This window comes from Neodiprion pinetum, chromosome 7, assembly GCF_021155775.2.
Source record: "Neodiprion pinetum isolate iyNeoPine1 chromosome 7, iyNeoPine1.2, whole genome shotgun sequence".
Lineage (NCBI taxonomy): Eukaryota > Metazoa > Arthropoda > Insecta > Hymenoptera > Diprionidae > Neodiprion > Neodiprion pinetum.
Window position 1 is genome coordinate 1,938,387 of NC_060238.1, and position 25,274 is coordinate 1,963,660.

A 25,274-nucleotide genomic window follows, 5' to 3' on the forward strand; every position below is an offset into this window, starting at 1 on the left:
GTACAATCTATTATTCATACGTTACAGATATGGACATGAGAACGGTGTGGTTCAGGTATAATATGCATGTGTAGAAAACGCGTGGTATTGCGTAATATGCGCGAACACGAGGCTTATTTTATTTATACCTAATGCTGTTTCTGACATTGCTGCTGCTGCTGCTGCTGCTGCTGCTGCTGCTGCTGCTGCTGCTGCTGCTGCTGCTGCTGCTGCTACTGCAGGTGATGAGTGATTTTTTTTTTTACTCACAACAAAAACCCAACTAATTTTCACGTGTTCAATTTTCGTGAAATTGAAATCTAGTTTGGGGGGGGGGGGGGGTCAATTTTTCAACGTTAAAAAAAAAAAAAAAAAAAAAAAAAAAAAAACATAATTACAACTGTTATAGCGTGTAATTATTTATTCGTTTCTTATATATATTTTTTTTCGATTTTTCTCTCTTATAGAATTCATCGGGAATTTTTAAGATCTTTGTCATTATTCCGTGACAACTAAATCAAACAAACGTGGTATAGTTCACCAGTATATTGTACAATTGTATGAGTATGTATAAATTTTTATTACGAAAAACTGAAAATGAAATATATTTATACGATAAGTTTATTACAGGATGTAATGCGTGTTGTTTCTCAATTTTTTTTTTTTTTTTTTTTATTTCCTATTCGTTGAATTTTCTAATCGTTTATATATTACAACTTTAATTATTTTTTGTTTTTTTTCCGTCGGAGATGTGGTCAGAATCTAAAGAATGGAAAGACCCCGACGACGACGACGATGACCATGAAGATGCTGATGACGATGACGATGATGACGATAAGAGGGAAATAAATAAGTAAATAGATAAACACCCTTAAAAACGCCCGACGCTCTCTTAACAGCTGAAAGATTTTTTCAAACTCGAAAAATGTGTATCAAATACGATAATATGCGTCTCTGTAGAATTGGATAGTAATTTTTTGTCAATCCTATTAAAAATAACGATCATAATAATTTCTAATCTTGTTTCATCATTGTTATTACTACTATTATTACTTTCGCCACTTTTACGAGTGTACATGTCACATACATGTATTTACGTATAAAAAAAAATGCGTACAACTTGCTATTAAATCGAGTTTCAATCACGTCCTCATCTTTTCACCACAACAAACAAATAAATAAATAATTTCATAAATAACATCCATTACACATACATCCATACCAAATTCGAAGACACCGATTCATTCCTTGAACCGCACGTATTCATTCAACGCAATTTCATCCTTGATCTCTGCATAAATATATTACGTACGCATAGTTTTTGGAAGAGAAAAAAAAAAATGAGCAATCACGGATTTCGCGACGTTGATGGTGGTAGAACTGGTGGTGGTGGTGGTGGTGGTTGCGGTGGTGGCGACAGGCGAGGTGTCGTACCAGATAGTGCATTTACAGTAATCAGGGCCCGTGTAAACGCGCATCTGGCACGAGCCCCGACCGCCATATTACATTAAAAATATAATTTATATTCATTCGTCAGCTATATACGTGTACTTTATACCTCTGAGAATTTGCCAAACCTCAAAGCGTGCGATACTTAATTATTTCCTTTCCGCTCTTTGCATGGAAGTAGAAATTTTTATCACCCCTTTTCATCAATCTTTTCTCTCGTCTTGCCCATTCTGACAATTTATAATTGCTGGCATTTATTTCGTGTATTTTTCTTTCGACGAGATCGGTTCTGTTCAATTTTAGTAGGTTTTTTTTTCCCTAACGAGTTTCTGACATATTTTTCGTAACCGCGTGCAAGTTTTACATAATTCAATGAAGTGTAAAAATTTTAAATCACTAATGTTGTTCAGCCGTTTTTCCATTCACGCGTGAATAAATAATTTTCAAAAATGAATATACAAAAGTCACAGAATCAATTCCGTCTTTCTTTTACTTTCGTTTTTTGAAACCTTAAAGATTGCTTTTCCAACAAATTTTTCCCTCAAATTACACTGAAGATTATTTCGTTCAATCAAGCGGTACTTATTGTGATTCTTTACCTATTACACGACCGTAAATTCACGATTCTGCACACAATTTTCGAACAACATTCTACTCATTTTTGTGTTAAATTATTTTTAGTTTTTCAATAAAACTTCACACCAATCTCGTCGATTCAATTTTGATTTTTTTGTGCTTCTTTCGAAAGACAACGAATCAATGAGAAAAGAGGAAAAGAGAAAGGAGAGAATGAGAGAAAAAAATGCATCGTAGAGAGAGTATAATAATAATAATAATAATAATAATAATGCTAACGATGCACTGATTTTATGCTCACGCTCGATGTTTGCACTCGCGATTATTTCGCGGTAATTGCCAAGCGAACGAAGCTAGTTAAAGGCGGTAGCGAGGCGGCTCTAGAACAAGAGTTGCCGAAGTAAATTTTGTACGTTTGCTTATTCGTGATAGAACCCACGCATAAGTACCTGCATCAGCATCGGCAACACAAGCAGCACAGTGTTATGCGATGAGACTGTGCGAGGCAATGCCAATAATAGTATCGCTAGGTAGACTGACTCTATGAGAAGTAGAAGAAACGAAGCAGAAAAGGAAGGAGAGAGAGAGAGAGAGGGAGGGAGGGAGAGGAAATACTGTCTCATTTTTAACACGCGAATGTTGTTTGTTTCCAATGTGTTATACACTCCGCGTGTAGTTTAATTAGTTTCAATTACTGTTACGACGACAATTATAATTGAAATGATTTTACTTCTTTCTTGCACAATTCTTTCTCAAATAATGTACGCGATTGTTTGATTTTTTATTTTTGTGTTATTTCGGTAAAACAATTTCTAAACGACTGCGACGAGAGAAAAAATCCACGACAAACAAAAAAGAAAAAAAAGAAGTACAATTACGAATAGGGATAAAAATTGCATCGAATGTTCGACTTCGTGGTAGAAGAAAATAAAGAGGGGAAAAAAAACACGTGACGTCGAATATATAACGTGTCTGTTGTATAACAGGAAAATGAAACATAGAGAAAAAAAACAAAAAGGACAGACGTTCTTTTTTTCATTTTTTTTTCTACTTTGTCCGTCTTCTTCTCTGTCGTTTTTATTTGTTTTTTCCCGCGGTATTTTTCCGCGCTTTAAATATATGTGGCTTTGCATGTAGGCGTGTGCAACATCTATATGTATAAAAGTCGGCGCCGAAACGTTTCGCCTTTTTCAAAACCATCGCAACACGACGACGAAAATTAACGACGGTTTGTGAAGCGTGAGGAAAAGCTAATTTGAAGGGGGGGAAAAAGATTGAGAGGGAGAAAACAAAAAAACAAAACAAATTGTACACGGAAGGATAAACGCGGTATTTGCAGATAATATGAAGACGCAAAATGACTCAAAAAAATCACCACCGCACATAAAAAATCGCTCTTTCTCTCGTTATCCCTTTTTTTCCTCTCGTCCCATTTTCGTAGCTGAACGAACGAATCTTTATAACGATTCGTGTTGAATTTTGTCTATGAAAAACCGTTGGCTTATTCCTTCTTTTTTTTTTTTCTCTCTCGGTCGAAAGAAACCTTACATCATTTTCTCATGTTCGTTCGAAAGCCTTCGACTCCGTATCGTAGCAGTAACTCGTGATAACGTAACAGTTTGAAAATGACGTTTGCTACTCGTGTGCAATCAACGAGCACAATTGTGCATTGTTAAAAATTATCAACAATTAACAACAACCGCACCGAGGTTCGCGATGAATACCGTGACGCGCACTTTGACGATAATTGATATAACATCTCTCTCTCTGTCTCACATTTTTTTTCAAGGTGAATACTTTTCCAAAAAGCGAGAAAAAAAAAAAAAGAAACACCAAATGAAAAATAGATATCAGAAAATCAGAAGAGAAACAGAATTTTGAAAACTTTCAACTGAAAAAAAATCTAGAGGTAATTTTTCGAACCTGATTCAACGATTTATCCGCGATATTCGACGAGGGATTTCATGATTTCAGACTCCAACATAACCTCGATTACGTACAGAACGAGAGTTTTTTTTCGGACCCGCGAATCGAGGAAATGTATATGATAAAATACCGTAGATAAGATACAGCCGTATATAATCTCTAGCTGTATTTTTTTCTTTCCATTGTTCGTTGCGTTTAATACGCGATTATCCAAATGCCTAAATACACTGACAAAACGCGCGTTGACGAAGAAATAAGAAAAAAAAAAAGACGAAGACAGACACACGACGGTACACCGGCGACGTCCGAGTTAACGTTAAGCCGTAAAATTATTAAAATTAGACAGAAAAGAAGAAGAAGAAGGAGAGGAAAAAGAAAATAAGAATCAACCAATCAGTCAATCCGTCAAGTTATCATAATCAATCCGTGCGTCACGGTTGCAAAACTTTCCAAGACTACGAAAAAAGGCCAGAAACGATGTTTTTTCTCTTTCCGTAGTTTCGTCTGTTCAGCGACTGTTTTAACTCCAATCATCTACCTCTGTCAATCTCTATCATCACAAATTTCGTCCCTTCTCTTTTCGACGATTCAAAAAGGTTCTCCTCTTTACAACGGAACGAAAGAAGTACGAAGCGATACCGAATAGGCGAGAGTAAAATATCTAATAAGGAATATGCACGAGTCGAGGATAATCTGAGGTGCCGAATACTCGACTCGACCGATTGACTGAACGGTGACTCTCCGCGTGAGTGAGGGAGCACTGATGTACCGTGGTGTACCAAGTCGAGTAACAATGGTGAACGTGACGATTGCACGATACTATACTACGCGATACTACACGATACGATACGATACGATACGATACGGTACGGTACGGTACGTACCGACTGACCAACTGATCACAACTGGCTGTCCGAGAGTAGGAGGCAGCAAAGCAAGCCAGCTGGCCAGCCAGCCAGGGAACGAGCTGGCAGCCAGGACGGTCTCTTATTCGCTGGGTTCACCTTCTCGAGCTGCTGCATCAAGCGACACGAGTCAACGTAACGTAACGCAACGCAACGCAACGGCAACGGCAACGGCAAAGCAACGCAACCGAACGCAACGCGGAGGAATAATGAGACCAAGAATAAGAGGCACGGAGCTTGGTCTGTCCTAGAGCGAGTGGGTTAGGTGGATGGACTGACAATCAGCCTAGGCTAGGCAACGTCCACCGCAGGCTAACGCGTGATGCGCTAGAACGAAAATAAACTTGAAACTATACCGTGTTCTATGCCGGTCAAAGGTCGCACCTACCTACCTACCTACCTACCGCCTGACTCGAATGCCATGTAATGGAGTCCGCATGTGTGCTACGTGGGCATGACCAATTCCAACCCGTGTGTGTTTGTGCGCGTTTCAAACCTTGTTTGCCAACGGTAACGCGGGTATTGTATAATCGATTGTCTTTAAGCCCGTGGTTTTTTCGACCATACAGCATCGCTGATCGAATTTAAGAGGAATATAACACTCGTGAAGATGTATTGTGGGAGAGATTGTATAACGATGGGAACAGAGTTCTAAAGAACCCTGTTGTATTTTTGGGTTTACAAAATTGATGAACAACAGTTTTTATTCATGAATCGTATCGATGCTGAAGAAGTGGCTGAAACAGTCCGTAACAGTCCATTCGACACCCGAAAGACGGATGATTGGACGGTAAAAAGCGTCAGCTTTGTATTTGCCTGTTACTTCTGATTTGATTTTCTCTTCTAGCTACAACTCCCAATGCATATACAGATCCGAAGCGAGCTCGTGGAATTCAACTTGAACTTCATAGCTAGTCCGAAGTTAGGACTGAAAGTATCCCATCCTTCCCGATTTAATCACTTAGAAAATTCAATTCAATACAATCTATGTTTCCCCATTTAAAAATACACCCAACGCTGTTATTGCCTTCATTTGTGTCTATTCACTGGACTATGGTTTCGTCATCGAAGAAGCGGAACTCTACGATAGGTAGTTATGTATGGTACATACGTGTGGTATCGAACGCACACCTCGAGACCCCTACTTATCTACCTACATGCCTACCGTATCGTACAAACACGTAACGCGGCGTGTTTCACGATCATCACTTCCGCGTGTGATACCTACATACACGGATAACCGTGCAGGTGAGTGTAGGCTCGTAACACAATCGAGTACGTACTATCGCACACGACGGAACAAACGTACGTGAAGCGGCAAGTTTTATGAAATGGTCCCGCTATCGCGATTGTGGCCGCGGACACGTTCAAGGACACTGAATTGTTGTCGAAGCGGGAAAGAGAGATTTCTACGTAGGTACGGGAAAGAAAACGAGATAAAAAAACACGGAAAAAGAGAGATAGAGAGAGAGAGAGAGTGAGAGAGAGGGAGATCGTAATGAAAGAAAACAGAAACGTGCTCCTATAGTATACAACTAACGAAGAAAAGAGATCGACGAAAGAAGTAAACGAAGAGTTTAGGCAGAATAGGATTTGACTTTGATGCTACGTTCTAACTACCACTATCCCTATGTTCCTGAATTGCATAATGGACTGAAGAATCCTGTGTTGCAATACTCACAGTGTTACGGGTAGTTCTTAACATCGGACCCCAGACAGAGACACAAAGACTGCACACATGGAAGAAAAACACCGCGACACGATCGCTGGTGTTTGCCAAATTGCTTCGTTTGATGTACCATACCACTGGGACAGTCACCAGACGTCATAGTGGAAGGATGTCGAATGGTCATCAGGGTTCGTACGAAGCCTCGAATTGACCCGGAAGAGAAATATAAATGTACACTTGGAGATTTCTTCCAGGACTCAAAGACGAGTAAGGAACGAGTTCTTCTGGGAATCACGGTGGAAGGATGATAGACGAACGGCCATCAGGGTTCGGACGAAGCCCCGAGTTCATACGGAAGGGAAAGACGAACGAACACTTGAAGGTTTCTTCGAGGACGCGAAGACGACCGGACCAAGGAACGAGGTCTTCCGGGTTAGGTCAGGTTATGGTTGGGAGCAGTGAGTAATTGAATGGACATTGAAGCACTGGGGACACCGCAAACAACGAGTCGAGCGATAAAGAGGCGCCGATTGCGGTCTGGCGTGACGAGCAAGGGAACACCGAGCCGAAGCGTGTCTTGAACAACACCTGAACACAGCAGAGAATCGCGGTAACCCGAACTTACTACCGAGGTGAACCGGCTGCGATATCATCGAGCATTTGTAGTATAGTAGGCAGATAGGATGGATGGTGTGTTTTCGCGTTAGAACGTTACACGCGAGTGTGTGCCAATTGTGTACAGTGTTTCTCTCCTCATCGTTAGCCCTTCTCCTCTCCTACTTCGTCGACCAACTCCTCCTACCGTACCACTTCAACATGGATTTGGTGTACATAAGACAGATTCACGGCCTGCCTGCCGATGTCTGGATACCTTAGATTTATAGCAGTAGTACCTGCGACTACACCGCGCATTTTTACCACCATCGTTTCCACCACCTTTGCCACCTCTTAGTTCCATTTCTTACCACCATCGTCGTCGTGTTTTTCCTGTAAACGTTTTGCTCGTAGCGTATACACTGTTATGACGATAAAAGTTATCCGTTTTAATCCAACGCACTTTAATTACGTTCATCCATACTTCTCAGGCTTGCATTCGACACACGGTTCGATGTTAATTGACAGAGTGTATCCTCACTCTTTACCGATCTCTGTTAAACACCCAGTCAAAGTTTTCAAAGAGTACACACTTGACTACACATCTGGCAATTAACGTGCACCAGACTGGCTCCAACTCGAACGCTGTTGCGTTCAATACCGTGACATTCAATTCCTAGCAGCACACCGATTGTAAATCCTCGTCAATTTCCATTCATTCTCTTATTACATAATCGTGACGTTCATTTGACGTTACAAGTTAAAGATACACTCTTGAAGAAAATTAGGATTTCGATCGCTCGGACCGAGTGATCGTGAATTAGAGGTAATCACTGATTTTCTCTTCAATTATAAGCGTTCAAGCGAAGGGTCAAAGTACACAATCCTAATGTTCGGACCATGAGTACAGAGTCTCATCGATCTGATGAAAATTTCACACGACTCGACACCCTGAAACGTACGACGTAAAATATTTCAAGTTTATCGATATAAATGGTTTGAAAAAAATTCACTCGGGACAAGTAAAGTGCGCGACGTTGGACACTTGCCATCGAGACTGCGCATACCTGTGTTTAATACCGAGCATACACTGCCTAAAAGTAATAATAATAACAACAATGACAAAGAAGTGGTAAAAGTAAAAGTGGAATTGTAGCAGAGGGCGGCAGCAGAGCCAACCAGTCGCCAAGAGACAACGCTGCTCCGAGGAACGGCATCATGGCCGCCACTGTCAAAGGCCGTTTCAACGCGGGTTGCCTGTTCGCCTCTCTGCCCGCCTCTCCGCCGGTTACGTAACCTGTGACATTACCGTACACGCACCCATACAACCGCACCTTCTACGATCTCGGCTCGAACTGCTCGAAGCGCGTTATAGGCAAGGTTGTTTTTTTACCTGTTACTATACACCGTGCATGGATGGGTGCGTATTTTTCCTCCTTTACAACTCCACCTCTCGATTCTACGATGTGATTTGTGAATCTTTTAATACCGCTCCTCTGATCAACGTTATATACCTCCATGAATTTGTATTGGAATTTCCTTACCGAGTTAATCAAACCGATTGAATTCGTATATTTCTGGGTAACCAGAGTGAATTACAGCTGACTTTTATTGAAAAAACATTCCGTGTTTTCTAATCGATGCAGAACAAAAAGTTCTTTGTCAAAACTCTTTTAATTCATCGATCATCGTCAGCATCCGGCGATGGTTTAAGATCGCGTAAACTTTTCGAAAGAAGTTCAGGATTTTTCAAGTTTGGAAATTCATTCTATTTCAATTTCTGGGGTATTTATTTCGACTTTCACTTCAAAGTCTCTACTCGATATAAATTATAAACAGAAGAATCCTGATGCGCAGAATATTTAAAAAAAAAAAAGCCCATACTATTTTCTATTTCGTTTTGAAATCTCTCACAAATGTAGATACATTTCACGGTTGATGCCGAGTAATTTTCGTCTAATCGAGATACGAGCAAGATATTATCTACCTACTCGTTACTCCAATCGCGTCTTGAAGTGTGCAATACATACAAATTGCTGGCAATATGCTTCTATATACGAGATACACACGTCTCGTTATCGCAGTAATTAGAAAAAACGGTACTTTCATAACTGGCGCAAGAAAAAAAAAATAAAAATATATATATATACCGTGCGTATATCGAAACGAGTGAAACGCGCAATTTGTAATCAACAAGAGATCCCCATCTTTTCCCAACTTTGTTGCACTGAAAAATAATCCCGATAAAATCCAAACAGAAGCGGTATTATTGGTAAAATATTTCTCCGTCATTTCTTTTGCGTATCGACTTTCAACATTATTTTTTCTTTTATAAATAAAAATATTTCCATGCTTCTTATTTTCACTCATCTTATCAATGTTGTTATTATCAAAATTATGATTACGTAAAAATTACACACGAATGAGACAAATATATGCATATGCATACCCTTACATGTATCGTGAACGAGAAATGCGGATCTAAATAAATGACGTACAGAAAACCGTGTGATAGAATAATTATTATCATTATTAACACGCAACATGCACTAAGCGAGGAAGAAAAACAGTGGGGGATTATTACTCACTCGGATATTTGTCCACGCAGCAATGACGTATTTAAATCGATACGTGTCTCTGCATATCTGTATATACATATATCTATTGATGTATAGGCTATGCTATGAATAGCATGTATAGTTACGTATAAATGTAACACTACTGCAAACTTGTCAAGAAACTGCAGCAGCAGCGCAGCAGCCAGCCAAGCTGCAAACGAGCCAGCCAGCAACTGCACTGACCTTCGTATTATACCTACCTACATATTACGCATCGCACGATAACGCAGCAGCAGCAGCAGCAGCAGCAACGTATTGCATAAACACGCAATTTGTAATTTGCAATTTCGGCTTTGGCGACGAATTGTACGTAAGGCGGTAGCTTACTGTTTCCGTTCGACGTTTTTTAAACCTTGTACCCTTGGCGAACTTTATTATTTTTTATCAATTTCCTTAGTTTTTCATGGAAATTTTATTGTGTTTTTCATTTTTCAATTTAAAACTGATCACGTTTGGATGAAAAGACAGAAAAAGATGACAAAACCAAACGTCCTCGTAAGGTTTGTAACGAAAATTTGATTGAAAAACTTGAACATACATATATCAGTGTGGTTCTTGTTTTGGTCACGTTGAAATTTTTTCACGCTCATCCCCCCAAAAGTATCAACATATTATATGGACGAAAAAAAAAAAATTGGTGCAACCCCGTACTTGTCCGATAATTCTAACACACCCCGGCAAGCAGTCGAATTTTCAGATGAGAAAATGTATGCGTTTGAAATTTTTTGTTAACAAAACTATCAATTACTCGAAAACTACAGATTACACAAAAAAATAGATCTCTTGTAAAAATTTCGTAAATCTGATGCATCTCACATTATTAGCGAAAAAATGAGGACGGTTTTTTTTCTTTTTTGCTAATAACGTGATAAAAATTAGACTTATTAAATTAAAGTCTTAGCAAACTACACTAAATTACACTAACTACATTTAATATTTATCGAGTTATTAGCAAAAAAATTACATAAAAACTGTCTTCATTTTTACACTAATAACCTGATAAATTTAAAATTTGGTGAACCATAGTAACTTAAATTGTTATTAATTTATAAGAGTGAAGTAAAATAAAAAAAAAAAAAATGTCTCTTGGTTTCAGGCTGAAAATAACATTTGGCTCGCGAATGAGATTCCCCGTATTGTTGTTTCGATTATTATTATTATTATTGTTACTATTTCGTATGTATTTGAATTTATCTCTGTTAACAACACCGTTGAATAAAAATTTGGCCGCGCATATAAAAAATTCTCTGATCATTTGATATATAAATCTTAAATTGATAAATTTAGCAATCATCAAGTATAATATTGTTGTGCGGTAATTTTTGGTAAATTAATCATCGTCCTTCGTTCATTCGTTCGTTACTATTATTATTGTTATTATTATCATTATTATTTTCTATCTCAGTTTCTTTTCAAGTTCGAGGAAATATCTCAGCACGCACACACGTCGCGTTTGTATTTTAAAAACGTCGATCAAGGATCGAGTGTAAGGACGAAAGGAATGAAAATCCTGCCACCTCGTCCAGCCTCGTCGTTGGAGAGACTGTGTCTCCCTGCAGGATCTCCTGCGTCACTTGCCCTGTTTCAGCCCCGCCATCGAAGCTGTTGCAACCCCCGACAACGAACGAGGAGGAGGAGGAGGAGGAGGAGAAGGAGAGATAGAGAGTGAGTGAGAGAAAGAGAGGGGGGGGGGGAGAGGGATGGGGCATTATTGGTTGAGGGGGTAGTGATGTGGGAGGAGAGGGTTGATGATGACGTCAAACGTCGCCGCGCGTCACCTGGAAATCAGGGTGTGAGGCAGGAAACCCAGGTTACGTGCATGCGTACATACATGTATATGTATATATATATATATATGTATATACTGCAAGTAAAGGAAAAATTCTAGTTTCACATGTGACGAAGAAAATAAAATGTTCGATTAGCGATTTTTGATTCGTTGTAATAATCCAATTATATGTATATTATATGTATATATATATATTTGAACACGTCATGGAAACTTTACCTAATTTGATTATCCAACGAATGAAAAATCGCTGATCGAACATTATACTGTCCGTATTATATGTGGAATTGGAATGTTTCCCTCGCTAGCAGTTCCACTTATTAGTTTGCTTGGTGGGTTTAAACCGTGATACATACGAAAACAACTTGGACAATTTTCTAACTCGACAATCGTTTGCTGACAAAATTTTCATCACGACGGAATCGAATAATCGTAAGTTATCCTCGCGTTCGGTAATATTTTTTACAATTGTACCAACGACGGGTTTTTTTTTTTTTTTGCTTCGCGATTATATACCGATAAAAATTATCCTACCGACCTCGAGTGTTTCATACATATATATTTTCTTTTCCTTTCTTCTTTTTCGCACAATATAACGTATTCGCTGGCAAGAGTCGATTGCGGTTATAAATAAAAAAAAAAAAAAACCCCAAAGTTGTCGGGAAATCTTGATTTCGATAAAATGATCTCGTACGCGTGATTTTTTTGCTTCGATAAACCAGAAAAACAAAAACTATGGTTGGAAAGAGAGAAAAAAAAAAAAAATCACAGCCGACGAAGAAAAAAGGCACGATCACAAGGACTGTGTTCAATTTTTATTTTATTCTTTTCTACGTATCCACAAATTAACGCAAACGTTTGAATCTGATTCACAGCTGGAAAATCCGTACGAAATAACAACAGACGCAATAAAATTGCGAAATGCAATGCCCGAGAGCGCAGGTTTCATACGCAGCCTCCTGTATCCCTTTATTCCTGTATCCAGTAGCCAGGCAACCAGGCAGCAGCAGCAGCAGCAACATGTAGGAGTATTGCAAAGGGAAGAGGGATGGGATTGGGGGAGGGATGAGGAGGAGGAGGAGGAGGAGGAGGAGGAGGAGGAGGAGGAGGAGGAGGAGGAGGGGGAGTGGGGGGAGAGAGTATGGATCGACCCAATTTCAGGTTTAGGCATATGACCAGGCAGTCGACGGGCTGCAGGTTTCCCTGACTCCCTGACCTTTCCCTCCGGGAGGAATTGCGCCCGGCGCGGATATAAGTAGGAAGGATGGGTGGGGGGGAGAAGGAGGGTGAATGGGGGGCAGGGGGGGAGGGCGGGCGGGAGGAAGGGAGCGTGACTAGGTTAGGGTTAGGATTAGGTTATAGGGCTAGGTCTGACTGCCAGGGCAGGTGCAGCAAGGATGATGTGCGGGTCGACCGGTCGCTAAGGAGAGGAGAGGAGAGGAGAGGAGAGGGTGAAGCTACGAAACTGGGTCAACCCTGGGAAAAGCTTTGGCTCCCACTTGTCAGGCCGGTTTTAAATCATGTACACATCGTGTACGCGTATTATACACATATATACATAAATACATGTACACGTATACATATATGCAATACCTACGTATACATGCCTACAATGCAATTCTTAAATACGTGTACGTGTTTATGTACAAGCTAATTGTGTCGTGTATAAGTCTAGCTGTAAGTTGTACAGGAGGCAAAATTACGTAGAATCGTTTTGATATTGGAACATTGCGAAAGGATAATTTGAAAATCAAACCTAAAGAGCGAATTTTCCAACCCCTGATGAACGAATCTTTCTTGTTGATTACTTTTTATTTATTTGTTTATTTTTCAAATCAAAAAGGGAACCTTAAATTTCGACGTATAGTTGTTGGAGGAAAAGTTGTGAATATGCGATTTTACTTTTTTTTGTTTCCATTGTATCTATCAATTTCTCATCGATTGTAATTTTCGTCGAAACGATTAAAACGATAATAATAATAATTCCGAAAATAGGAAAATAACATACGGGCAAGTACGAAAAATTAAATTTTGTACAAGATTTTTCAGCGAGTATACGAGAAAAAGGATAAATTCTTCTCTTTTTCTTGACACGTATTCTCAGGTTTGTACTTTCTCGGTTGCTTTCTTTTTTGGCTCGCCCGTTAACGTTATAAAATAAAATTGTCAAAATGCAAAATTTTCGCGACAACTCCGGGTTACAAATAATAATAATAATAATAATAATAATGACATGCTAGATAAAAAAAAAAAAAAAAAAAAAATCGTATACGTTACACGCAAATTTATGATGTTCAAGATTATATCATTACGTGTATATTATATTATTATAATATATATATACAGGTATACTGAGTGATCGCATCGAGCGAGTGTTTATCCCTCCTCTCTAATATTCTTGGCTCATACTATCTCAGCTGTTCGGCTCACAGCTTCTTAGCTCGCCTAGTCCGTTCCTTTCCGTTCTCATTTATTCCGTTGCCCTGTGTCTAAATTTAACAACACCCCACGTACGATCGGAGAGTCGCAGGCGACCTACTGCCTGACACGATGATCGCAGACGCGCAGCATCATCATCGCCGTTTGCCAAATTTTCCCACCCCTACACATCCTTCAAATAATTTTCCTACATTTTCTCGTAATTTGTAATTCGGTTTTTTTTTTTTTTTTTTCATTCATTTCCCTCATCCGATCTGTAAACATTGATATAAAATATACGAACCAATATTTTATTTTTCCAACGTACTCGATCGATTATTCATTTCGATTCTCATCGTTCATTAATCGCTATGATGATAAATTAATTTTTCTTTTTCATATTTATCATCGATTTTGTATGCATAAAAATACGTTAAAACGGCGATGAAAAGTGAACAACAACAACAACAACAATAATAATAATGATAATAATAAAAGTAGCAACAATAACGATGATAACGATTGAGGAAATGAATTTAAAAAAAAAATTTGAAAAAAAGAAATAAAAAAACTTTATAAAGACAATCGAAATACTTTGCGCTGATATTATTGTGCACCGTGCAGGAATGCCGTTCGTCTCTCTCCTTCTCTCACTCTCTCTCTTTCTCTTTTATTCGCACGCTACCAGCTGCTACGGTATTTTATTCTAGGTCGCAATAGCCGTGCTAGAGTGTGCTAACTGTTCTAGTCCCTCGTTTCCTTCTTGCCAAAAATTCGTTTTGCAACCATTATAGCATTTGCTCTCGTTGCGCAATATTTATACAATTTTAACGCCGCTGTGCTGCACTGCTGCAATTGCAGTGAGGGATGTGCAATCGCACGGACAAAAGTTCAGTCCGTATAATAAGATAACGCTGAAACGGAGAGATTCCGTTTGGAGGAAAAATTATTTGTAAGTTGAATAAAATAAAAAAAAAAAAAAAAGGAATCTAATTTTCATTTTCAACTACGACAAATAACGAAAAACAAGCGTACACTGCTGAGGATGAAAAGGCGGGGAAAAATGACGAGGGGATGGAGATTGCGAAGAGATTCGGGGGTGGGGGGATGCTGGGGAGGGGAGAGAAAGAAAGATGGAACAGCTGATCGACCGAGGTGGAGGTGGAGAAGGTGAAGAAGGAGAAGGAGAAGGAGGCGGAGGCTCGGCGCGGTTCGCCCGGCAACTAGAATCAGCTGAGAGAGAGAGAAAACGCCATCGAGGAGAGACAGAAGGAGAGAATGAGAGAAAATGTGTGTGTGTGAGAGAGAGAGTGTGAGAGAAAGAGAGGCTGTATGCTATCAGCTGATTTTGACAGCTGCTGCTGCTGCTGCTATTCTGAGCAGCCAGCACTTTTCTCATTACAATATATCGCGTATACTTTATACCCTACGAAGCTGTTACTGTTAGGGCTGATAATGGCTTTGAAATTTCTTGTTACTCCCACCTTTGCAATTTATTATTACATATAATGTTGGAAGAATTTACCCTGTGGGTTTAATTTTAATTGACGGAAAGTTATCGTTCTAGTTTCTGCGATAAGTGTTACGTACATGCGTATATGAGATCTTGTCGAGGGATTTTTAGTCATTGAAAATTTAGACAGGATATTTTTCTTCTGTTTCAAAGATACGACGATTCAACTCGTTAAGGATTTCCTATGCGTGCGAAAAAATTGATAAATATATATCGAAGAAAATTTAAGACATAGAAAACCGAAATATGAAATCATCAAAATTTGTTTTTTTTTTTTTTTACACATACTTCTGTACATCTCTTACTGACTTTTCCATATTATTACTGTTCTACATTGTTACTTCCATCTATATTTTTCAATTTCAACGTATCAAGTACAAAGCGCACAAGGAATGAAAACGCAAAAAAAAAAATCCGACTACTTTACAAAACATGGAGAATCAAATATAGCGAAGTTAAATAAACCTGTTTTCAAACGATATAAGATATTCTCTTGATCCCACCACCGATACTTCAATTTTTATACCACTATTATATACTGTCAAAACCAAATGACACTTTTTTCAATTAAAAAAAAAAAAAAACCGCATTTGTAAGTGTATTCATCGAAAAAAATTCATTCCTCTGTAATAGGAGAGTTTGCATTTTCAACATTTATTCTTGATCAAGTCGTCATTTTCCGAAAAAGAAAAAAAAAAAAAAAAAAAAAAAGGGTAACGATAACTTTTACTCGTGGGATTTAAATCCAATGCATTTTCCCTTTCTCTGTGTGACAATGTATTTTCGCGTTTATTCAAATCCTCGATCCTCTATTCGATTCTTACACTCCTCACTCCTTCGATAATAACCCTCAATCTCTTCAATCATCATCATCATCATCATCATCGTCATCGTCAAATGCGCCTTATTCCCTGCAACGTACAAGATAGCTTCGCAAAGTGCAGAGGGGTTCGGGGGAGGAAGGCGGGCGGGGGCGCCACGCGTAGCGAGGTAAAGGTTAAGGGTTTAAGGTCGCCGTTAGGGAGATTCGGAATTGGTCGATGACGAGTGGCGCCACTGTTGACGAGGGCAGGCGGTAACAGTGGGAAACGCTACGCGCTCTGCCGGTTGGTTGGCTAACTAACGATAAGTAAAATCCAATCCCGAACGTCGCTCGAGCCGCGTAGTGACAATATAAAAAATTCCCGTTTCTATGCGTCAAGTCGGTTTTTTTTTTTTTTTTACATGTATCTACATGTACATATATATATACATATATACACACACATATGTATGCAATAACGTCAACGATTCGAAGCTATGCAGCAGGGGACGTATAAACGCTGGCTCAAAGCGGCGTGTGCGTGTGTTTTGTGCAAAGGTAAGTCAAGCGGAGCCGTCGTTTGCGCATGCGCGAGACTTCACCGAGGGGCGGAAAAAGGGGGGGGGGGGGGGGGGGGGGGGTGAAGCTTCAGCCCTCCGCCTGCGATCAATAATTCATTTTACACCTCACACGCGCGTGTTTTTCGCTTATATAGTACGTATCTGTTCCTACAGCGGGCACTGACGATGACAGTGTCCGGTGAAACATATGTCAATTTCTCTGACACATGCATATATATACATATAGATATATGTATACATATGTATGTATAATATCAATGTATGTATATTAACATTTTACATACACACACATTCGTATACGAGGGAAGGAAACACGGGGATGCCCGGATTTGGGAATGCTCAAATTTTCATTCAAATTACTCGAATGTCAACGTGTATAGGTTAAAGAAAAAAAAAAAAAAAAAACATACTGTGGAATAGAAAATTTCCATTTTTTATTTTCTTTTCAACGGATCGAAAACGATCGGGCTAAAAGTGTTCATGTTATTATTATTATTGTTTGTTTTTTTTCTCGTATTTACTGTTGAAAATTATGCGAAACGATGTCATTTTTTTTCTACTTCCTCTGGGGAAACGATTATTCTTTATTTTTTTACTTTAATAATCAGAGGGATAAATATACACGTACAACGGATTAATTATTCTTTATATTTTTCGTTCATATTTCTTTTTTTTTTTTGTCAACTCGCGAACGACGAATGACGTAATTTTTTTTTTTTTTCGATTATCAGTACACTCTCGACGACAAGGTGAAGAATTTTACAACAGTCAGTAACTAAAGCGCATTTCTCCATGGTAAATAAAAGTCGGAACAAAAATCGTTTCCGTAAATATTAACCGTACTTTTTCTTCCCTTTAAATCCTTCATCGTTCGATTTATTTTCATTTCGATGTACAATTCTAGTTGGTTACGTTTTTTTTTTTTTTCTTTTTCGTTTTTAATTGTTAAAATATTTCATAGTTTACAGAAAACGTTTAAATCACTGAAGCAAATTTTTCATTTTTAGTCTTCTCATTCTTTTCCTTCTTCTTTTTTGCTTGTAGACTAATCACGTTAATATGTTATAAACACTGTATTCGTGACGTAACATTGTCGGTAATCCCCCTTAGAAAACTGAGATACCACCAGCTGTGTTCACTCGCCATCCAAATTCACAAGTGAACCCAGAGTGGCTCCCTGTTCTCCAAAAGGGTGAATGATAAATTTTTGTCATTTTTGTTTTATTTATTTATTTTTTCCTTCAAAAATTTTAACTCATTATTCTTTTCCGCATTCTCCTTCTGTTTCAAATCACCCCAATTTAATTTTTTTTCACTCTCCTCCCATATTTTCCCGGTTACATTTCATTTTACTAATTTTTCATTAATTCTCTGCACTACAAATTCGCATAAAGGCACAATCAAGTAAAAAAAAAAAAAAAAAAAAACTTTGTAATCACTCAAAAATTCTTCGTCACCTGTTTGATTATTTTATTTCTTTCGCAAACTCTTCATTGATTTGACAACGTCTTGTTCACTCTTATTATTATTATTTTTTTCTTCTTTTTCACACGTTGACACTGACGCTAGGAGAAAGCTCTTTTTCAGTGCGATTGTAATTGCATTTTTTCACCACATTGATTTTTACACAATTTGTATATCGTGTTTTAAACGCGTTTCACAAATTCAATAAATATATCAATAAACCGTGGAATAACAATTATCACGAAAAACGGTACTTTCAATTAAATAAATACGCGTGTCGCCATCTCGTTACGTTTATGCAAACCAACCATCGTCCAAAGTTTTGCGCAATTCACATACGTATTATAAATCGTGTGCATCCAGAAATGAAATCGAGATGGACGTTAAACGGAGTATCGATAAACGGACGAAAAAAAATGGCTCAAAGAATTGTTGTCAGCAAAAAAAAAAGGAAATGAAAAAGAAAAAGAAAAAAGAAAAGAGATTTAAAATTTTCTTACAATCGTTATCTTTCTTTCTTTTTTCCACTGTTTTATCACATTTCTTTACTTTCCTCTTTTGTAGTCAATTGTTGTATAACAATTCGATTTTAATCCTCTGGTTTATTTTTTTTGTTTTTTTTGTTTTTGAAAAACGACGATTAAATTCGTGTTTGTTTTATCTATAAATTTTCACTATCATCGACGTTCGGCGAAACATTGAAAATAATTCTAACAGGTAGAAAAGTTCGATGATTGATTAAAAATGACCAACAGAAACAGCGACCGCATTTCAATAATACACAATTCAAGTGTGTGCGCGACACGTAAGCGATGTCGTATTTACTGCGTCGTTGCTGCTGCACTGCTGCTGCAATGCTGCTGGTGATGCAGCGCCATATGGCGAGTGCATGCAGCGAGATTAAATATGCAGAGATCTGCAACTGCAGCCGCTTCGGTATTGTATTATTTTATTAATTTTATTTATTTTTTTTTTGTTTCTCTTTCGCAAAAAATTAAATAATAATAATAAAATGTAAATATATATATATACATATATATTTGTTTCTTGTCGCGTTGAATACAAAAATAGGGTCAATGTTTATCAAGGCTCGTTTTAAAAAAATCGTACAATCTATACGCATCTTTGTATGCCTTTTTTTTAATTTCATTTCTTACTTAATTTTTTTAATTAGAATTTCATTATTCATCATTGGTGGGGACTCGTAATGACAAAGGTGCAAAATTTCGCATGTCGTGTTCGTTGAAACAGTGCGTGGGACGGAAAAAATTCTGCTGCGGTATATATATATATACGTATATTTTATCATATATTATGTTATACCAACGTAATTCTTATCTTCTTCGACTCTTATCAGACTGGTTTGTTTTTTATCAATTTTATCTCACAATATACGACAACTTGCATGCATATATATTGCATTATACCAAACTCTGTACATACATATTTATTACACAATTTTTTTGCATTGTTAATTTCGCGAAAGATTTTCGCAGTATTCTTTTTTTCGTCTTTTTCTGTTTCTCAATATGCTATTTCCGGTTCAAGACTAGTTTATGTAATGAATAAAAAAAAAAAATGAAAATTGAAAATTCGGGATGATAACTCCAATATTTTTATTGAACTACAAGTTTGAAGTTATAGAAAGCAGGGTATTAAAAATCGTATAAAATGGATTTGAATGAGTCATTTGCTTATCCGTGTATTCATTTATCAATTTTAAAACCGGATTACCCAGAATACTTGAAACGAATTTTTCTTACATTCTATCACAAAATTTTGTTTACGTTCTTTTTCTTTTTTTCGTATTTCTTCTTCCGAGGGGAAGATATTCCTCAACTTCTCTCCGATATATAAATAAATTCACGCGAATTGTTTTCACAACTATCCGTTTAGTAGTATCTTTTTCCTATTGAATGCTTTTTTTTTTTTTTTACCTCTCTAATTTCTTCATCATCATAACATTTTCGTTCATATTTCCGATTTCGTTGACTTAATTCCGAGTATGGGTTTCTCACATTTTCAACGTACGTGCACGTATACCAACATAATTAAACAATATGTCCATAAATTTCAGATTCACATTTTTACACCGTGTACGAAGAGATAAATGTCTAAAGTATAAAAACGAAGAAAAGTAAGGAAAATTTTGAAAATATAATATAAAAGTTAATACGTGTTACTTACAGTCTGCTGCTGGGTTCGTTGCTTGCCTCGTCTCCCTCGATGCGATAAACTTTACCCGACATAACGTATTCGAAACTGTCAGCCCTCGAGCCGCCTTCCTGTTCGATCGCGTTCCATTCGCCACCGTCCGGATAACCGTCTTCCCTCAAGGTAGTCGCGAGCACCAGACGAAACTTCGCACCTGAAGTTGAGATACGAAGTGGAACGATATAAAGACAGAACCAAAAACGAGACGCTTAAATTTGTCCGCATCAAAGTGACGAAAAAAATCGAAGGAATAGGAAGGTAGGAAGAAAAAAAGAAAAAAAAAAAAGGAAACGTACGTCGTGTTTCGCGAAACTCTAAAACGCGACAAAAATTATTACTTTTTTTTTTTTGTTAAATTTTGTGCAAGCAAAATGATTGGAGGAAGGAGAAAAAAAAAGAAAGTAAAACAGGATCAGAAAAATGGAGAAAAACAATTTAGAGAAGGTGATGGACGCGTTTGAAAATTTGTTGATGATTGATAAACGTGTCGTACAATGTATACATATATCTAATGTGTACAGAGGATCATTGGAAATTTTTCTTTCCACATTACGGATTGCATGTGATTAACTAATTTCTTTCTTTTTCTTTTTTCTTCCATTTGCTTTTCGCGCAATTTCAGCGGAATTTACAATTACAAAGAAAGTACAAGGATCGAGTGAAATCTGAAGGGGAAGAAAACGGAAGACGGCGTAAAAGAAAGTTGAAAAAAATAAATACAAACAATAAAAATTTATGAGAACCGGTACACCGCAGTTTTATCACAATCGTTATTATTTTTCTTTCGTTTCCTGTATTTTCTTTCCGTATTGTTTCTTTTCTCGATTCTCTTATTTCACCGCGAGTGCAGACGTAGGTGTGGTTCGCGTTTCGCGTATGTTCGATAGAACGGGAAGAGATTTGTGTATAAAGATTATTCAATATCCATGCACGGTAAGTAAAGTTACATTCGAACGATCAGCTGCGCAACATTGTATATAATGTAAACGTATATCGTGTGTAAGCGATTTTGTTGCGCGCGAAAATGACGGGCATTAATAATCACAATAACAACAGCAACAACAACAACAATAATAATAATAATGACTGAGACACGATCGTGATTTTGACGAAACAAACGAATATTATGAGAACAAGCACGTAATTTGTTGTAATCGACAAATGAGAATGAAAAATAAACATGAATAAATCATATATTACGTACAAATTTCACACATACACGCGGAACATGATTCAATTTTCAATCGAATTTTTATTACGTGTATAAAATTTTCAAATGCAAATCCTGCAACTTGAAATACGAAATTTTACAAAGTTACAGTATGTGATCTTGATTAAAAAAAAAAAAAAAAAATGTTCAATCTTCTCAGTTTTCAACTTTTAATTATTAACCATGAACTATAAAGCTCTAATTTTCAATTTCGAGAACAGTCGACATGAAATTTTGATCTCAACTTTCTAAAATCAATATTCATTTTTAACCCTAAATTCTCAATTTACAACCACAAACCTCGCAAGCCTCGATTTTCAATAAATCAATAAATCAATTTCCAATGATACCCAATCATCGTCCGACCAGACGTCGATACAAACATCAAAGACGAGTGCTTTAGAATACGATAAATTGAAAGAATTACATTCGACGCTGCCTGCACACATAGATATAATATCAAGATAAGAGAAAAATAAAGAAATAAACATAGAATGATAATTAGTCAAAGAGGCTTAATAAAAACGATTATAAATTTCATAAAATAGAAATAGGCATACAATATACATATATAAATATATAGAAAGAGAAAGAGTACGTTGCAACGGTGTATTTTCGTCGGGCAGGTGGTTTTTCAGGTGCACCACCAGCAGCAGCAGCAGCAGCAGAAGCAGCAGAATAGCAGAATCGCAGTATATGAGCACAAATACGTGAACCCAAGGGACGCGAAAATTCGAAGCACACAATCGTCACCGGTAACAACAGCAACAGCAGGCAAAAGCGGCAACAGCAGCGCAAGGGTGGGGTAGAAAAACCAAGCAGCGACGATGAGTATCAGCAGCAGCAGCAGCAACAACAGCAGCAGCAGCGAGGAGCGAAGCTGCGCCGATGGCGTCCGAGCCAGCACTCGACGTCGTTCTGAGCGCGGCGGTATGACCTTGGCATTGAACTTGATGGGGGGCGACGAGGAAGCGGCGGGGCGACGCAGTCGACGGTTCTCGGGGGTGGCGGCGGCGCGTGGCGGGGAGAACGAGAGACAGAGAGAGAGGGGGTTGGTAGTGCGGGGAAGTCGGGGAGGGACGGGGTGGGAGGGGGAGGAAGAGGAAGAATCGGGGCGGGAGGAGAGGCTTGGGGGGGGTGGGAGAGGAGGGATTGCGTCATGCCGCGCAAGCCTCGCAGCCCGCACGTCAATACAGCACGCAGGCCTGCCGGCCAAGCCTGCCTCGCTCGGCTTCACCATCGTCGGACGGCCTAGCCCACCATGGCTGCTACTACTGATGTACCACCACCACCACCACTGTAGTTTACACTGGCTGCCTCAGGTATCTCACGATCAGTGATACTTGTGTACGTACGTACGTGGGTACGGTCAATACGACGATGAAGATGAAGATGACGACGATGACGAAGGGAGGGTGTAATTGGTTGCCTGACGATTAAAATTGGAATCGGAATTCCCCGAGATCATTGATTGTTGTAAGATTTTTGCAAAATTGTCGGCGTGAACGAGGATGACGTTGGTAACGTTAAGGTGAACGATTCATGTTCGGGGAAAATCAACGCTTCGCAATTTTAGGATTTTTTGAAATTTATTAAACCGTGATGAGGGGGGAAAAAACAGAAAACAAACATACTCGTATATTTCGAGAAGTCAACTTCTTGAACGTCATTCAGAAATTACAGGGTAATGATTTTTTTTTTTTTTCTTCACTGACGGTTTCGTGAAGTCAACGTTACTAACTTCAGTCTCGTTGGTGCGGACAGTTCTTTCTCTCTCTATCTACACGTATACCACTTGAACAGGCATTTCTCTGTACCTATCTATGCAAGCGCGCAATTGTTGAAGGTGGTGAGATAAAAAATATCGACGGTAAAACGAAATAATGAGAAAATAACAGTGAAACGATTTATTAAGCTAGAACGCAATTTCATCCCTTTTGTCGGAACGATGATGATGATGATAAAGTTAAACTGCAGACGAAGAAATGATACACTTTCACGTCGGACAGATGAGAAAATTTCTATTGTACGTTAGGTTTGTATTTTGCAATAAAACAAAAAGCAGAAGAGAATGAGGAAGAAAAAAGAGGGTTGATGAGTCGAGGCTGCACAGGATTACAGTACGCGTTGCGTAATATCAGCGTCGTTATATGAGATCAAGAAGAAGCGGTTCTTTATTGGATTCGATTGAATGAAAATTGAATTATGCTACAGGCGAACTACACGCAGCGCACATTCGGCAACATTCACAGATCCTACTCACCCAATTCCATCGGGTACAGCCAACTGTTGATGTCCAGTATAAGGTCCATCTTGAAGGACTCGGATTCGCAATGCAGCCTGGTAACTGAAACGAGAAAGACATAGTTGTACGATATGAGAATTCGAGTAGTGAAATGAAACAGGTTACACAGTGAGCGTAAATCGAAGGGTATTATAACAGGGTAGAATTATCTAGATCCTTTATTTCCGTCTCGTCGATAACTCGATGCGCAAACCGAAAAGTGTGGAACAACGAAGGGCGAGAAAAACCGACTCGACTTGTGCCGTAATTGATCTTCTACTGCTTGGAAAACGACGAAGAAGATGTAAGAAGATGAAGAACCTTGGTGTAGGTGTGTACTGTAGGTGGCGCTGCCCTTGACAGCTGTGACGCAACGGTTCGACCCCCACCACCAACCCCAGAAGACAACAAACGGGGTTGTGATACCCCAACTTGAAACTATGAGCGCCGCCGTCTCGTCAGGATAAAGAAGAAGAGAGAGAATCCTGGATAGGGAAACGGAAGGGATAAAAAGTAGGGATAGTGTTACGAGAGAAAAATTAAACATCCCTCGGCGTTTCCTCACCCCCGACTGGCAACCTTCTGCAACGTTTTTCTTCATTTCTTTTCACCTCTCATCGATCTCTTCCACCAGCTACCGGGCAAGACGCAATAGCGGCGAAAAACGTTGGAAGGAAGAATGAACCGTACCGCGAGATAGAAAAATACTCTGGAAGCGGGTTGAAAGATGTTGAAAACCGATTGCGGATCTCGTAATTATAAATCGAATTAACGGTAAGAAACGGGCAGACTGGTCCGTTGATTTTTTTTTTTTCAGACGATGTCAAAATATCAGAAAAATGAATCGACGAATGAACGAACTCTTCGATTCATGTTCACAAGATTGTTCCGGAAAAAAATCAAGTGTTAGAATTGAAATCGATCTTCATTATTTTCTTCGCATTTTTATCCTTCTTATCGTGATATGGACAGATGATGGTCTGAAAACACTAAAGTCAAGGAGGAGGATTACAGCTGTCATGAGGCCTGTGAAACGAGTGTATAAAACTAACCTAACCTAACTTTACAAATTCAAACGAAAGAATTCGAGGCAGCCAAATCCAACAAAGAATCAAAGAAAAAAAGAAACGTGTATAATCGAACAGAGAAGAAAGAACGTTTCGATCGATTGCGACATCCAGGTAGTTGGGCACCTAGATACAGATGTCGTATCGGATCGGATCCGGGATCAAGCTGCGCCAGCTGGTACCGCGACACAACAGGGACAGAAATGACAGATCGAT

General features: G+C 38.5%; 1 protein-coding gene and 2 long non-coding RNA genes across 6 annotated transcripts in view; 2 read left to right on the forward strand and 1 right to left on the reverse strand.

The window, feature by feature from the left end:
- Rpb8 (DNA-directed RNA polymerases I, II, and III subunit Rpb8) overlaps positions 1-25,274 on the reverse strand; it is a 36,346-nt gene that overhangs the window by 3,611 nt on the left and 7,461 nt on the right. For all 4 annotated transcript variants that reach the window (XM_069137570.1, XM_046634224.1, XM_069137571.1 and 1 more), the window contains exons 2-3: positions 23,971-24,054; positions 20,471-20,651 (exon numbers count right to left, since the gene is read on the reverse strand). In XM_069137570.1, the coding sequence (XP_068993671.1) occupies positions 20,471-20,651; positions 23,971-24,019 (230 nt within the window). In that variant the 5' untranslated portion in view covers positions 24,020-24,054. The remainder of the gene's footprint in view (positions 1-20,470; positions 20,652-23,970; positions 24,055-25,274) is intronic.
- On the forward strand, positions 431-1,075 carry LOC124222846 (uncharacterized). Its single transcript, XR_006884130.2, has 2 exons — positions 431-543; positions 729-1,075. It is a non-coding gene; the product is annotated as an uncharacterized lncRNA (long non-coding RNA).
- Positions 6,329-12,559, forward strand: LOC124222842 (uncharacterized). Its single transcript, XR_006884125.2, has 3 exons — positions 6,329-10,216; positions 11,122-11,381; positions 12,381-12,559. It is a non-coding gene; the product is annotated as an uncharacterized lncRNA (long non-coding RNA).